Source organism: Carassius gibelio, chromosome B3 (assembly GCF_023724105.1).
Source record: "Carassius gibelio isolate Cgi1373 ecotype wild population from Czech Republic chromosome B3, carGib1.2-hapl.c, whole genome shotgun sequence".
Lineage (NCBI taxonomy): Eukaryota > Metazoa > Chordata > Actinopteri > Cypriniformes > Cyprinidae > Carassius > Carassius gibelio.
The window spans coordinates 24,857,824-24,874,898 of NC_068398.1; the positions used below are offsets into that span (position 1 = coordinate 24,857,824).

The 17,075-nt window shown below is 36.7% G+C and overlaps 1 protein-coding gene and 1 pseudogene across 1 annotated transcript; both read left to right on the plus strand.

The window, feature by feature from the left end:
• The first annotated feature begins 779 nt into the window (after positions 1-779).
• On the plus strand, positions 780-2,408 carry LOC127952031 (heat shock 70 kDa protein-like; annotated as a pseudogene).
• A 1,219-nt stretch (positions 2,409-3,627) lies between these two features.
• On the plus strand, positions 3,628-10,455 carry LOC127952048 (phosphatidylinositol transfer protein beta isoform). Its single transcript, XM_052550308.1, has 11 exons — positions 3,628-3,771; positions 4,184-4,214; positions 4,420-4,565; positions 5,938-6,029; positions 6,226-6,233; positions 6,403-6,477; positions 6,872-6,955; positions 7,214-7,291; positions 8,338-8,445; positions 8,739-8,861; positions 9,539-10,455. The coding sequence occupies exons 1-11, from the start codon at positions 3,683-3,685 to the stop codon at positions 9,584-9,586; spliced, it is 882 nt and encodes a 293-aa protein (XP_052406268.1). The 5' UTR covers positions 3,628-3,682; the 3' UTR covers positions 9,587-10,455.
• Positions 10,456-17,075: the final 6,620 nt, after the last annotated feature.

Consider the following 17,075-nt stretch of genomic DNA (forward strand, 5'->3'; position numbering starts at 1 on the left):
CAATAAAGCACAAATAAACATTCATTAGCCTTAAGTACGCCGACTCGGCTTAAAGTACACTTTCTTCTCCTCACACAGTAAACATTGCAGTCTTCCAGCAGAGTCGAAAAAAGGCCACCGTTTTCCCACAGAATATCATATTCTTCTGGTATAGGTTATGTTATGATGATGAGCTTGTATTGTCATCAGAGATCAGATCAGAGGCTTTGTGATTGTACTGAGGTGTGCATTCAATGTTAAATATAAAGAATCTTTCTACTATAGCAAAAGACACATTAATGACTGAGTTTGATCATGATCTAAGCCATAGCCTCTTTTTTTATATTTAAGAGATCATCTGTACAATTTTATTGATATATTTTAATTTATTATTGTTTCTACCTACAGCATTTTAAGGTACGCATATTTCTGTATTATTCTTGTTCCGTTTTTCTTTATTACTTTGCTTACTATTATGTGTTCATCTGCTATTTGTGTCTCACAGATCAGTTAAATTTGTATCACCATTAGGCTACTGGTTGTTTAACACGTTGTGAACACTATTAACATCAATGAACACAATAAAAAATGACTAAAGGTTTTATATGTAGCTACAGGTATTAGTAAGCCTGTCTAAAACCTTCTTTAGACCTTCCTCGTTCATATTTTTATTGACTCATTTCATATAACTTCTTTTCATATAACTTTTTTTTTCAATGTATAAATGTTTTATTTAGTAATAAATATTTACACATTTTTTATTTTCTTATAGGCCTAGTTGTTACCTACCTGTGAAAAAGATGTCGTCTGCAAAAGGAGTTGCTAGATTGACCTGGGCACCAGCTACTCTTGTGTGGGGGTGTTTCAGCATGGAAAAGTGGAGATCATCGCCAACGACCAAGGAAACAGAACAACACCCAGCTATGTTGCCTTCACAGACACCGAGAGGCTCATTGGAGATGCAGCTAAAAACCAGGTGGCCATGAACCCCAACAACACCGTGTTTGACGCCAAGAGGCTGATTGGTAGAAAGTTTGAGGACCCAGTTGTGCAGTCTGACATGAAGCACTGGTCTTTCCAAGTCATCAGTGATGGAGGGAAGCTGAAAGTTCAAGTTGAATACAAAGGAGAAAAAAACACATTTTATCCCGAGGAGATCTCCTCTATGGTCCTGGTGAAGAAGAAGGAGATTGCAGAGGCTTACCTGTGATATAAGGTGACAAATGCAGTTATCACAGTTCCTGCCTATTTCAATGACTCCCAGAGACAAGCGACTAAAGACGCTGGAGTGATCGCTGGACTGAATGTCCTGAGAATCATCAACGAGCCCACAGCTGCAGCCATTGCCTACGGCCTCGACAAAGGCAAAGCTTCAGAGCGCAACGTGCTGATCTTTGACCTGGGAGGAGGCACCTTTGATGTGTCCATCCTGACCATTGAAGATGGCATCTTTGAGGTGAAGGCCACGGCTGGAGACACTCATCTGGGCGGACTCTCAGGCCATCATTGAGATTGACTCACTGTACGAGGGCATCGACTTCTACACGTCCATCACCAGAGCGCGCTTTGAAGAGATGTGCTCAGACCTCTTCAGAGGAACACTGGAGCCTGTGGAAAAAGCCCTGAGAGACGCCAAGATGGACAAGTCTCAGATTCATGACGTTGTGTTGGTCGGAGGATCGACAAGAATCCCAAAGATCCAGAAGCTTCTGCAGGATTTCTTCAACGGCAGAGACTTGAACAAGAGCATCAACCCAGACGAGGCAGTGGCTTATGGTGCCGCGGTCCAAGCCGCCATCCTCATGGGAGACACATCTGGAAACGTCCAGGACCTGCTGCTGCTGGATGTGGCTCCTCTGTCCCTGGGTATCGAAACCGCAGGTGGAGTCATGACGGCCCTCATCAAACGCAACACCACCATCCCCACCAAACAGACCCAGACCTTCAGCACCTACTCAGACAACCAGCCCTGTGTCCTGATCCAGGTCTATGAGGGAGAGAGGGCAATGACAAAAGACAACAACCTGCTGGGTAAATTTGAGCTGACAGGAATCCCACCTGCTCCACGTGGAGTCCCGCAGATCGAAGTCACCTTTGACATCGACGCCAACGGAATCCTAAATGTGTCAGCAGTGGACATAAGCACCAGAAAAGAGAACAAGATCACTATCAACAATGACAAGGGCAGACTGAGTAAAGAGGAGATCGAGAGAAAGTTATTGAGAAATGTAACGAGGCCTTCAGCTGGCTGAAAAGAAGAGTATGATCATAAGCTGAAGGAGCTGGAGAAGGTCTGTAACCCAATCATCACTAAACTGTATCAGGGAGGGATGCCAGCTGGAGGCTGTGGAGCTCAGGCACGTGGCAGCTCAGGGGCCGGTGTTCAGGGGCCCACTATTGAAGAGGTGGATTAGGTATGAGATGGGCAGTGTCTTCATAATTCCAGTTGCATTATTTATTGTTTAAGAATTTTTGGACTATTTATTTGAACGTTGTTGTTTATTTGACCTCTACTGCTGAATTTCTAGTGCATTGTATGCTGCATTTTGTTTTTGTGGAGAAGATTATAATATTGTTCAAAGATTGCAGTTAAACATTTACATTTTTGTTTGAAAGATTGCATATAAAATGTATTTTTGTTAGGGATTTCAGTTCTGCTACATGTTATTAGAAATGCTATTTGTGTAAGACTGCTAATGGTATTCGATGTATTATCTGGATGTTAAGAAATAAATAGAAATAGAAATTCCATATGAATATATTTTTGTTTTGTCCAAGGGTCTGACCATTCTCAATAAACTAAATAATAAAAATCTAACCAAATGTAAGAATATAATGGTTTATTATTGTTATTATTATTTTTAAATAAAGACTGCATACCTAAAATTGATTGACTCAAAACAGTAAGCCTAAAGCTAATTATATTTTCATTATTATAGGCTTACTTGATCAGCACTTAACAGTGAAATGCATAAAGGCTATATCTAACTAATGGTTACGGAACATACAGAAAAAATAGTTTTACTGATGCCAAACCAAACCAAATAGAAATTATTATACTGAATTAAATACATTATAGTTAGTAGCCAGTTAAATAGACTTATATTTGAAGTTATCTTAAAGGGAAAGTTTACACAAAAATAATGTCTATGTGCTCATTTATTAATCCTCGTGTCATTCCAAACCTGTATGAGTTTCATTTTTGTGGAACAAAACCATATACTTATGCTTCTGGAAGTCACCAAAAGTATTTGGTCACCAACATTCTTCAGAAGATTTGGAATAAAATAAGAGTTGCGTAAATGAACAGAATGTAAATGTTTGGCCAAACTATCCCTTTAAGAGTTTATTGGGAGATTATATGCACTAGTTATACAAATTACAAAAGCAGGATTACAAACAAACTTTTCATCAAAACAAACAAACTAAAATTAATCTGAAAAAGACGAACATAAATATCTATATATCTGTAGCATAAAGGTAATCTCTCCAGTGTTGGGGAAAGTTACTTTTACAAGTAATGCATTACAATATTGCGTTACTCCCAGACGAATTGGATTACTTAGTCTATCTATCTATAACATAAAGATTTGAAGGACCATTTGTCATGTTTGCAGACCATCCCTATCCCACTAAATTCCCTTCCCATCATGGTCTGTGCTCAAGCCCCAGCGTGCGTGTCCTCCTCACGCCCCTCTCGCTGATGACGCGCGGGGCTCACTTCCGGCGACCGCAGCCTGTTGTTGATTGTACCGTTCTGTGCAGAATCGGGATGGTACTCATCAAGCAATAGTGAGTGGCTTTTACTGTATTCATTTACTGGATTCAGTTGCGCTATATTTTACAGTCCGGGCCGCCGTTTTTAAGCAATTTTCCATATGGCATAATAAATAAGTGATTTTATGCCCGTGATTTGGACGGGGGCTAGCCGCTTAGCCTGCCTGATACAGCATTATAGTGTGTTTAATGGACCACGTCTCCACCAGCGCCGCTATTCATCAACGCATGACAGTTTGAGTGTTTAATAAGAATATTATATTGAGTTCAGACTCCGCTGCTTGTCAAAGTGCTGGTTTATTGCTAAATAAAGCAGGGCCAGCTAACGACACGCCCGTTATACAGGCGCGGCGTGATGCCGTGTCAATGGTAATAGAGAAATAATGATCCAGAGCTGAGTTTAACCTCTGTTCGCTTCTCTGTTCAGCCAGGTGCTGCTGCCATGTTCAGTAGAAGAGGTAAGAGTCACTGTTTCTACAGTAACCGGCTGCTGTGTCGTCTGTGCTCAATGGGGATCTGTGTTTCTGCTAAATATCCAGACAGCTCCCTTCACTGGAGTCAGCAGCAGCTCTTCTGCATGACATTGTTTGTTTCTATTGTGCTGTGAACTGGCAGACAGCTGCCACTAGTTATTTATGTAACACCCCTTCGCTCCCCTCTCAGTACCAGGTTGGCCAACTGTACTCGGTTGCAGAGGCCAGTAAGAACAACACAGGGGGAGGAGAAGGGATCGAGGTCCTCCGAAATGAACCGTATGAGAAGGATGGAGAGAAGGGCCAGTACACTCACAAGATCTACCACATACACAGGTGAGAGCATGTGGAAATGCTTTGGTCCTGTTGACAGTCATGCTGGATTCACTTCATCAGTAAGCTGTTGTGGGAACCTCAGGCAGCGACGACTTGCTTTTTAACAGATACACTTATTAAACTATTCAAATATACACTACTGTTAACTTGGGGTCAGTATTTTTATTTATTAATTTTTTTTCATTATTAATTTCCTGAGCTTCAAGTTATCATACTAGAATTATCTGTGAGAGAATGTGTGACAATTCAGCTTTGCCATAACAGGAATAAATTGTTTTAAAATATATTCTAATAGAAAACATTTATTATGAATATAAGAATACATTTTATTTCACAATAGTCTTTGGTGTGTTTTTGATAAAATAAATGCAGCCTTGGTGAGCATAGGAGACATTAAAAAAATATTTTGACAAGTAGTGTACAGGAAAGACTAGGGCAAGTTCCACACTTTTCACACTTTGACTTGGCTTAAAAACAAACAAACAAAAACATTTGGACATTGCCTGGTTTAAAAAAAAAATATTTCACTGAAACATGGGAAATGATGTAACATTACATGGGTTAAATCACAATAATAGTCTTTTATGCAAAATGTGACTCTGGAGCACAAATCCAGTCAAAAGTAGCAATAGCCAACAATACAACAATTGTATGGGTCAAAATGATTTTTCTTTTATGCCAGAAATCATTACGATATTAAGTAAAGATCATGTTCCATGCAAATGTTTTGTAAATGTCCTACCGTAAATGTATAAAAACATTTTTTGATAAGTAATGCTTTGCCATGAACTTCATTTGGACAACTTCAAAGGTGATTTTCTCAATATTTACATTTTGATCATTTATAATTCTCAACTTAAACATCAAAAAATGGACCCTTATGACTGGTTTTGTGGTCCAGGGTCATAAATGTAAGCAATAAAACAGTTATGAAGTACAAAATTCACAAAACAAAGAAATGGTAACATACAAAATTATTAGAACATAAACTGTAACAACACAGAGATTTAATAACAATAATTATTATAACAAAACAAATAAGAGATCTTGTCCCTGCCAATATGTAAATAAAACACTCACATCCTGTTAAAATTGATCTTCATTATGTATTTGACCCCTTCATGAATGTTTTATTGTGTTAGCTTATTTTTTTTTTAAACAAATATTATGTTTGAAGATAATATTCATAATCTTATTCTCATTAATGGCATTGTTTAAGCTAATATACAAAACAACTGTTAGAGAAGACAAGCATTTGTGTAATTGCTCTTCTGAGTCTTATGATTAATGACATGCAGCCCTTGTGTTGGCTTCTCTGTTTTACAATTATTCACCAGTAATATTAGAACTAAATTAATATTGTCTTTTACAGCAAGGTTCCTGGTTTTATTCAGATGTTTGCTCCCGAAGGAGCCCTGGTTTTTCACGAGAAAGCCTGGAACGCCTACCCATACTGTCGCACAAGTTAGTAAATACTAATTATTTTGTGCATGTTTGACTGAGTGATTATACATGAATGAGAGTGCATAATTCAACCCCTTTTCTTTTGCATGTAATGCACTGTTAAATTACCAATCTATACAAATAAAATCTCTCTTCTCATCGTCCATATGATTGTTCTCTTCATTCCCACAACTGAATCGATTACGGACCGCCGCAGTCGTTACAGTAAGTGTATTTTTGAAATCCTCTCACTCTGAGATCACCCTAGACTCCCCACAGGTTGTATTTTGCTGAATCAGAGTTTAGTCAGCATGTCTCAACATGTTCTTATCTAAACACTGTTTTAAAAATGGATTCAGTTTGTCAAGCTCCTCCTGTGATTTTTGCTTTTCAGAATGAATACATGAAGGATGATTTTTTCATTAAGATTGAAACCTGGCATAAACCAGACATGGGAACAACTGAGAATGTGAGTGTTAATACACAGTTCATCATCAGCACCTTTACATGATGCCAAATAACTCAACCAGAGCGTCCTCCACCGTTTCTTTTAGTCATTAGAGATCAGAATCTGCTGTTGCTCAATTAAGATGGTGGCTTGATGAATGAACTTGTGCCTTAATTGGATTTGTTTGTTAAATAACATGTTCATTTTGATAAGACCCGCCTGTGTTATGGACTTGAGAATTTTTAATGACCAAGTTTAGCCATTGTCACTACGGTTATAGGCTTTATTCACGGTAGATGCACGAATAGAAGAGTGGTCAAATGTTATTTGATCCTGTTGTATGAAAAGGGCAATTTGGGAGTAAATCCCACTGAAACCGTCTTTATTTGAATGTTTTCTTCTTCCTCTCACGCAGCCTCATGGTCTTCCTCATGAGGAGTGGGAGGATATTGAGATCGTGCCGATCGATATAGCTGATCGCTCTCAGGTGGATGATGTGGTGAGTTGAAGGAGAAAAATTAATTTCTGTCTCTGTGTGGAACTGTAGATCCCCAATTTGTTTTATTGCTAAAGACGCTCTGCAGACTTAATCTTGTTCTACCTCCTGTTGAGTTAATTGAAATCCTACATATTGAGATCAAATCATAAGCACAGATTCCTCTGTTGACCTACTTTCTTGCTTTTAGCATTGCTCCTCTTCCTTTGTCATCCACTCCAATTTGCTCATCCCTCCATCTCGGTTTCATTTGTCTGTCAGGACTATAAACCAGAAGAGGACCCTGCTGTCTACCACTCGGAGAAAACTGGCAGAGGACCTCTGGGACCTGAATGGAAGGTACACAAACAGGCAAACATCTTCACACGTATGAATTTTGTCAAGCCTTAGTGAGCTGCCTTGATGAGTGCTGCCTACCGTATTTTTCGGACTATAAGTCACATCTGAGTATAAGTCGCATCAGTCCAAAAATACGTCATGATGAGGAAAAAAACATATATAAGTGGCACTGGACTATAAGTCGCATTTATTTAGAACCAAGCACCAAGAGAAAACATTACCGTCTACAGCCGCAAGAGGGCGCTCTATGTCTTCAGTGTATGCTACAGGAGCAATGAGCAGCATAGAGCGCCCTCTCGTGGCTGGAGACGGTAATGTTTTCTCTTGGTTCATGTCAAATTAATTTAGATAAATAAGTCGCACCTGACTATAAGTAGCAGGACCAGCCAAACTATGAAAAAAGTGTGACTTATAGTCCGGAAAATAGGGTATATAGAAAACACACTTCTACATTGGTCACATTTCGGAGAAAGGTCCATTGCCTAAGATGCACAGCACACAAAGAATTCACTTTCACACCAAACCCACGTGGGGAAATCATTTGCACTACATTTCTACTGAAATAACTGGATTTTGTCTGTGAAAATTCAGTCGAGAACAGTAAAATGTGACTGCTGGACATTATGGGCAGTATCCTACAAATGTTTTGTTAATGGGTGAAGATCCGTCTTTATGCCTGATTTAGTTAGATTTTTGTTTATCACACGTGATATGTATATATGGTTAAGTTATTTATTTAGTTTTCTGTTTTTTCACTTGTTTTCACTTAAATATATCTGTGGTGGCTGGCATGGTACTAGAGTAACAGCTTTCCATTTTAATTACAGTAAGCTACTTTTTTATTGATACTTTTAAGTACTTAAAGAAGTTTATTTGAAATCAACATTTCGTGACATTTTGGATTTTTTTTTTCAGAGCACATAGCTAATGTTGTCTTGTATGCACAGTTTCTGTTCACATTTATTGTATTGAACTTTGAATCCAAATGAGTGGTTATCTACAATATCTGTTCCTCGTGCACCCACCCCTCTCTTTGTGTCTCACAGAAAGAGCTTCATAATGGTAACTGTCCCTACATGACAGCGTACAAGCTGGTGACTGTTCATTTCCGCTGGTGGGGTCTGCAGGGACGTGTGGAGAACTTCATTCATAAGGTGATCCAGCAGCGCAGAAGGTTTTCATATGGCACCAGCACAGAAAGGCTCAGCTTTCGGGTTTCTACTGTACTGGTTGACTTTCAACAACAACGCACCTAAGTCATCGATTCTGCATCGATTTATCGTCCCAGCCCTGATTGCGAATCGGTCCCTAAACTAAAGTCTGTTAAAAAACAAACAATGCTGCACTATTTTGATATAAGTTTGTTGATTTGACAGCTTTTGTCAAGTCTTTATTCGTGCTCTTGTTCTAATATCAACCCCATCTCTTTCTTTCTGTGTTGGAGTAGCAGGAGAAAAGGCTTTTCACTAATTTCCATCGACAACTCTTTTGTTGGCTGGACCGCTGGGTGGACCTCACTATGGATGACATTCGTAGGATGGAGGAAGAAACACAGAGGGAGCTGGACCAGGTGCGTGTATCTGTAGAAACCATGCAAATTCACTCCCACATCAGCAGAATGACTGCAGAAAATGAGTGAAGATTATTTATACCTACAATTACAGTCTTACCGTTTTATTTTTTTTCTATTTTCCCTTTTCTATTTATACTGATAATACGGTATTCTTTTTTTCTAGCTTGCTCTATAAAACTTTACAATAATGTTTCCTCATTTTACATTAGAAGAACTTTTACTTGTTAGTTCATGTTATCTAAGCTACTTAATACCAGCATTTACTAATACATTCACATTAAAAGTTGTATGTTAATATTTTTAAAATAGATTTGCACTTACATGAAATGACAAAGAATTTGTATTTTTATTAGCTAGTGTTAGTCAAAGATTAATTCATGCTTTAACAAATGTACTGCTCATTGTTAATTAGTATTGTTAAATAGTTAATGCATTAATTAACATTGACTCATGAGACCTTACTGTAAAGTGTTACTGAATCTTTTCTTATTGTTATTAATGTTTAAAACAGATGTGCTGATTAATATTTTTGTGCAAAATCATGATACATTTTTTTCTTTGATCAATAATGTCCTTATTGAAAAAAAGTAATCATTTCTTGTTTGAAAAAACATCTTACCACAAACTTAATGCATGTGACAGATAATTATTAAATCTGTCTGTTTTAATTTCAGATGCGTAGCCAAGGGTCTGTGCGAGGGATGAAAGCAGGCGAGGACTAGGGAGAGACAAAAAAGAATGGAAGAAACAAAATAGGGGCTACTTTTGATTTTACCTCCTCCAGTCCTCATGGCCAATCACAACGTGCCACATCATCAAGCCCTTCCGAACAGGAAACTGTCATCCCTTACCCAGGACATGTCCATTACCATGAGTGTGAATGTGTTGAAGCGAATGTGCGCAGTATGCATGTGTGTCCATGGTTTGCACAGTCTGACTTTAAACCTCATCATTTGCTGCCAAATTCGTTTGGATTCACTTAAGATGTGTTAAGTGATACCGGCATTTCTTTTTATAATTAAGTATTATAACTGTTTAATGGTTTTTGGTTCATTTTGCAACCATCAGCTTTTTACTGAGTACGCCAGTGGAGTAACGAATCCCAAGCCTGGTCCGCAGAGAGTCTGAGGAAACATTTCACTACATGTATTTTGAGCATAAATAAATGACTACGTAATTTACTTCTTAATTCTGTTAAATTTGTCATGTTGTTCAGGAAATATCGGTGGAACTTGTATATATGCCTCAAGAGGTCGGATCATTAATAAAGAGTAACTGAGTTTAAAGAGAAACGCGGAAGGCTTGTTAAACTCATGCGGCTTAAAGCATAACGGTTTTCTGCTTTAGATACGGTGGTCTTTTGGTTTGGTCCTGCACTGATTGCAGTGTGGATGTCATCGAGAGCAGTGGATGGATATGGTTTCATTTTTAAACTAAGTGTAAGAGCCTTGAGACCCCTTCCACCTTTGACTGACATGCCACAGGCCACGCCCCTTTGTTTGGGTGGGGATGGTCTGATTTTTTTGGAGAATGAAGTACAATTTACAATACTGTAATAACAAATAAAAGAAAACATCATTGACTACCATGACCTGTTTGTATAATTTGTTTCTTCTGCACTGTTTGTAGTTCTATATCAAGCTTTTGCTCTTTTTAAATCGCAGGCTATTTTTCTAAAGAGTAATAACGTTGAGCAAGCATGATTTAACCATAAATAATGATTAACCATGATTCATGGCCTACTTAAATTTTTTATTTTATTATGCATCTTTTTTGCATGTTACAAAACTGAAAATAAAGCATGTTGCCATTTCTTTGAGCAATGTGATTAGCTCCTCAATTTGGTTACGTCACATTATATGACCTCGCTCTCAGTGGTCAACAGCGTCCCGTACTGACTGGGTTTTGTACTGACTTTACAAAAGTCAATGAATAACACAAATAAAGCTGATAAGCTCTTTGTCACTTTATTATCATGCTGTGAAACTTAATAAGCCTTAAACCTATTAAGGCGTCAGGAAGTTATGTGGACTGATATATAAAACATACATTTCAAAAGTAAGTTTTAATGGTGTATCTCAACTTTTTAAATGATCTTTGCCTGATTTGTTTGCTAAGGCCCTTTATTCGATGAAAATATCTCTTTCAGACAATATGGTGACGCAGTGAACAGAGCAAAGGATGCACAGGTAAAGCTGAATGACAAACTACGGCAATACTTATTTAGAAAAATGTAATCGTGTTTGGTAATGTGAAGGCTGAAAGCAGAAGAGGTCTATGTAAGTTGAGCAAAACAACCTGTATCTGTCAGGGTTTTAGCAGTAATGTTTGTTAATGTTATAAATGGTTTGAACGTTAATGCAATTCAGGCTAGGCAAGAAAATCAAGTAGGAGTCCCAAACGAGTCTGTTGGGTGGCAGATATCACCAGTGGGTTTAGGATTGATTTCAGAAGGCAATCACAGTTCTTCGTTTTGTGAAAAGTTCTAGCATTGTAAAAATTAGTAAGTAGTTTAAGAAAGAATGAAAAGATGCCACCCCCCCATGTTTTATTTTTTAGAAACAGTGGCTCTTTTTTTTTTTTTTTTACGGAAAGTTATGTGTTACGTTACTATTGAGTTACTTTCATGTTACTTTTTAAATATGAGCAGAGCTTGATTGTTTTTTATAATACTTCCTATTTATAGCAAATGTAAAGCCCTTTCGCACCAATAAGTGTAATGAATAAACCTCAGGCTGAAGGACAAGTAAATTCACATCTGTAGAGCATAACACAGGAGAAGAAGATTCAACACTCTTCAGCAAGAAAAAACTAAAAACAATGCCATTTTTGCTTATTAGTTTGGTTGAACTGCATCATCAAAGGTTAGCAGTAAAGGCATTAGTTGATAAAATGGGATTAGATACATTCGTGTTATTTAACTTATTTAATTATTATAGGTTTGCATAATATTTTGAGTTTGCATTAAACTGTTTTAATTTCTTTTTAATTTTTTTTTTTTTTTTTTGTGAGTGGGATTAGTTAGCGCAATCACACTTAGTCTAGAACTACATCATGTTCACACAGCGCACACAACGCCTCTGTACTTCCGATTTCTCCCAATATGGGGACAGGATACTTTTTTTTGCGTAGAAAGGACATACAATTGCACACTCATTTGCAAAAAAACTTCTTTATTTTATCAAGGTTTCTGCGAAAAGCCTTTGTTGATATAACACAAAGTGTAGTGTTATAAATGTACATGCATTAAAAAAAAAAAAATATATATATATACAGTGTATATATATATATATATATATATATATATATATATATATATATATATATATATATATATATATATATATATATATATATATATATATATATATATATATTTTTTTTTTTTTTTTAATTTATTTATTTATGAAAAACATTCGAGGATTTATGATGCTGATGACCATTGAAACACATCATCACAGTCTTGTGAAAAGGGTCCACTTTAGTAAATTCCCATTTATAGCAAACATATGAGAGTGGAGTTACATATCTGAAATCTAAGGAGGAGAATGGGGTTCCTCTTACGGTTCTGCATAACACCTTGAAAGAAATGTGCTATATAACATATCATTTAAAATTCCCCTCAGAGCACAAAACCTTCATAAATATTTTAAGCAGTTTTTGAACAGAAAACATCCTTGTTTTAAATACTTAAATACTGGATTAAATGCACACAATGAGAGGAAGACAGAAGGAGGGTGTGATGGATAAATGGGAGATTATGTAGCATCAGAGTCAAAAATGCCTATATAGTGGGATTAAATAATAAAAATAAATAAATTAGAAAACAGGTCAGCATTATGTAATTTATCTTTACGGACATGCTGTGACTCTGTGTCTGCTCCAGCCAGGGTGACATAATGTTTATCATCTGTTATCATAGGACCCACTTATTCATTTTAGATGTATTTCATATTGCTTATATTGATATTTTGGACTGCAATGATAAAAAATATTTATGGCTTCCATTATGTGATTTGATTGGAAATATTAATAAAGGTGACATGTTATATTTGTAATAAACTCCTAATTTTCTGTATATTAAAAGTTAGTATAAGTTTAGGTATGGGGCAGGATTTAAGAATCTAAAATATGGCCATGCAGAATAAGGCGTTAATGTGTGCTTTATAATTACTATAAACAGCCAATATTAATTTGCATGCTAGTTAATAGTGAGAATTGGTCCTTAAAATAAAGTGTTACATTCTTTTTTAATAACTGACCTGAAGCACAATTTGTTTCTGTAAACCCACAAAAAAAATATTAAAATATAAAACAAACATAAAAAATAAATAAAAAATAAAAGTAGAATGAGTTCCAAAAGAAATCTACTGGTTAAAGTTTTATTTGCAAATGTAAAAAATTGTATGCATTAATTTGTAATGTAATATATTTATTTACTAAATAGTTGGATAGATTTATTATGCTTATGCTTATTTGATTAGTGACCTAGAAATAGTGCATGAATATTTCTAATTTATTTTATGTCAGATAATAACATTAATGCTATAATCTTTATGGCTCCATGGATACTACAGCCATACATAATCCTAAATACCTTGTTCATAAACATTAAAATAATCACATCAGAGCAAATAAGCCTTCTAAGCTATATGATTTACTAGGAACCCTGGAACAAATGCACTGGTTATTATGTAATCTTGTGTATGTCTGTGCATGTGTATGCATTTCTCTCAGTTGCGCTTCAAGAGAAACAGATCGGAGACAGACTGGATGTTATTAATGGCTTAGCAAGGTCTTTCAGCACATCTTGCACAGAGGTTTATCTGTCTGCCTAAATCAGGAACAATAGATGAGTTTTATTCTGGTTCAGATGATATTTGTTGTTTGCTGTATTTAAAGAGTGCAAGGTTTTGGATAGTTAAGATAAGGTATCCTCAGCATGCGGACGGCACAGAGGTTCAACATGGAGCAGATGTTTTAACAGCAGCACAGGCTCAGCAGATCAGCTAGAGAAGCGTGAGCTGAGCAGATTTACTGTGGAGTTTGTGGAAATGCAGGATCTGCAGACGAGTTTAAAGGGATTAGTGGACTGCAGGATTTGATTATATTTATTAATATATATTGTTTCAGTGGTCTCTACCTTTAATGCCATTTTAAGGCCATAGGTCAATGTACAAGTGCCAACAATCTGTGTCTGTGTTGAGATTATTGGTCTAATGCAGAATGCTCTTTTGTGTAGAAGTCCACTTAAACAGATGTTTCACTTTTTATTTTAAACTTTACACTTTGCATCAAACTGATGGATCATCATTATTCTCATATATCTCAAAACTGTATTTTGTGTGTGTGTTCCACATTTGAAAAAATAAATAAGTTTTTGGATAAATTATCTTCAAAAAAAAAAAAAAAACGATATTAAAATAAAATCATTTGATTACAAAACAAGATTATTATTTATAATAAATGTTTTATTTATTAAATAGCATCCATTCATATACATATAGCCCATTTTTATCCACAGACACACATATATACACACACCTAAAGGATTATTAGGAACACCAACCTAGTACTGTGTTTGTCCCCCTTTCACCTTCAGAACTGCCTTAATTCTACGTGGCTTTGATTCAACAAGGTGCTGAAAGCATTCTTTAGAAATGTTGGCCCATATTGATAGGATAGCATCCTGCAGTTGATGGAGATTTGTGGGATGCACATCCAAGGCATGAAGCTCCCGTTCCACCACATCCCAAAGATGCTCTATTGGGTTGAGATCTGGTGACTGTGGGGGCATTTTAGTACAGTGAACTCTTTGTCATGTTCAATAAACCAATCTGAAATGATTTGAGCTTTGTGACATGGTGCATTATCCTGCTGGAAGTAGCCATCAGAGGATGGGTACACGGTGGTCATAAAGGGATGGACATGGTCAGAAACAATGCTCAGGTCGGCCGTGGCATTTAAACTATGCCCAATTGGCACTAAGGGGCCTAAAGTGTGCCAAGAAAACATCCCCCACACCATCACACCACCACCAGCAGCCTGCACAGTGGTAACAAGACATGATGGGTCCATGTTCTCATTCTGTTTACCCCAAATTCTGACTCGACCATCTGAATGTCTCAACAGAAATCCAGACTCATCAGACCAGGCAACATTTTTCCAGTCTTCAACTGTCCAATTTTGGTGAGCTCGTGCAAATTGTAGCCTCTTTTTCCTATTTGTAGTGGAGATGAGTGGTACCCGGTGGGGTCTCCTGCTGTTGTAGCCCATCCGCCTCAAGGTTGTGTGTGTTGTGGCTTCACAAATGCTTTGCTGCATACCTCGGTTGTAACGAGTGGTTATTTCAGTCAAAGTTGCTCTTCTATCAGATTGAATCAGTCGGCTCATTCTCCTCTGATCTCTAGCATCAACAAGGCATTTTCTCCCACAGGACTGCCACATACTGGATGTTTTTCCCTTTTCACAGCATTCTTTGTAAACCCTAGAAATGGTTGTGTGTGTAAATCCCAGTAACTGAGCAGATTGTGAAATACTCAGACCGGCCCGTCAGGCACCAACAACCATGCCACGCTCAAAATTTCCCATTCTGACATTCAGTTTGGAGTTCAGGAGATTGTCTTGACCAGGACCACACCCCTTAATGCATTGAAGCAACTGCCATGTGATTGATTGATTAGATAATTGCATTAATGAGAAAAAGTGAGTGTGTGTATATATATATATATATATATATATATATATATATATATATATATATATATATATATATATATATATATATAAATGGCTGCCCACTGCTCTGGGTGTGTGTTTACTGCTGTGTGTGTGTTTGCACTTCGGAAGGGATAAATGCAGAGCAAGAATTCTGAGTATGGGTCACGTGAAAGTATGTCACTTTCACTGTAAATTCTCACTTATTTGTATAGCACTTTCAAGATACAAATTGTTGCAAAACAGTTTCACAGAAAATGTAAGTTTCTACATTATATTTAGGACTAGCTTATCAGTGGTTACTGTGTATATGGCATAAATGTACAGAAAAATCATATATATATATATATATATATATATATATATATATATATATATATATATATATATATATATATATATATATATATATATATATATATATATATATATATATATATATATTGAAATTACATTTCATATTATATTGAAAATGTTCATAGCAGCATTACTGGTATAATTTTTCATGTATATCAAGGTCCAGTTCTTGCTATTAACAAAGTATTGAATACTTTTACCTCAAGAAACTAATTTGTTGCTTATTAATAGTAGGGTAGTTGTTAAGTTCATGTACAGAATCTCACAGTACACCCCTCACATTTTTGTAAATATTTTATTATATCTTTTTATGTGACAACACTTAAGAAAGAACACTTTGCTACAATGTAAAGCAGTGATTGTACAGCGTATATAACAAAATTAGCTGTCCCCTTAAAAATAACTTAACAAACAGCCATTAATGTCTAAACCGCTGGCCACAAAAGTGAGTACACCCCAAGTGAAAACGTCCAAATTTGCCCCAAAGTGTCATTATATGTGGCCACCATTATTTTCCAGCACTGCCTTAACCCTCAGTCCTCTTCCACTCCTCCATGACCACCTTGCTCTTCTCCACCTTCCGTTTGAGGATGCCCCACAGATGCTCAATAGGGTTTAGGTCTGGAGAAATGCTTGGCCCGTCCATCAGTTTCTTTAGCAAGGCAGTGTTCATCTTGGAGCTGTGTTTGGGGTCGTTATCATGTTGCAATACTGCCCTGTGGCCCAGTCTCTGAAGGGAGGGGATCTTGCTCTGCTTCAGTACGTGTAGCTCCAGTGCCGGCAGCACTCATGCATATCTGTTTGTATTACTCTTATTTGTAAGTAGCTTTGGTAAAAAGTTTCCGCTAAATTAATTCATGTAAATGTTGATTGATCTTGCATGGGGAAATGACAGATTATTGCTATTTCTTTCATAATATTAACCCATGTAATGTGTTTTCTGTTTAAAATGTCTATATGTGAATATGTACAGGCACACTGCTGCACTACAGCAATTAGAGAGAGCATATGTGGCCCTGTCATCCCCTCATGTTTTTGTCATTTTCACTGATGAGCTTAACTTAAGCCTAGATTATTAAATTACTGCAATATCAGCTCATACACACATAATAATGCTAAATAAATGACAGTCTGAGA

Coding starts and splice junctions, on each gene's coding strand:
- LOC127952048 (XM_052550308.1), top strand. CDS start 3,683: ATGACGCGCGGGGCTCACTTCCGGCGACCGCAGCCTGTTGTTGATTGT. Junction 3,772..4,183: donor ATGGTACTCATCAAGCAATA/GTGAGTGGCTTT, acceptor TTCTCTGTTCAG/CCAGGTGCTGCTGCCATGTT. Junction 6,478..6,871: donor ACATGGGAACAACTGAGAAT/GTGAGTGTTAAT, acceptor CCTCTCACGCAG/CCTCATGGTCTTCCTCATGA.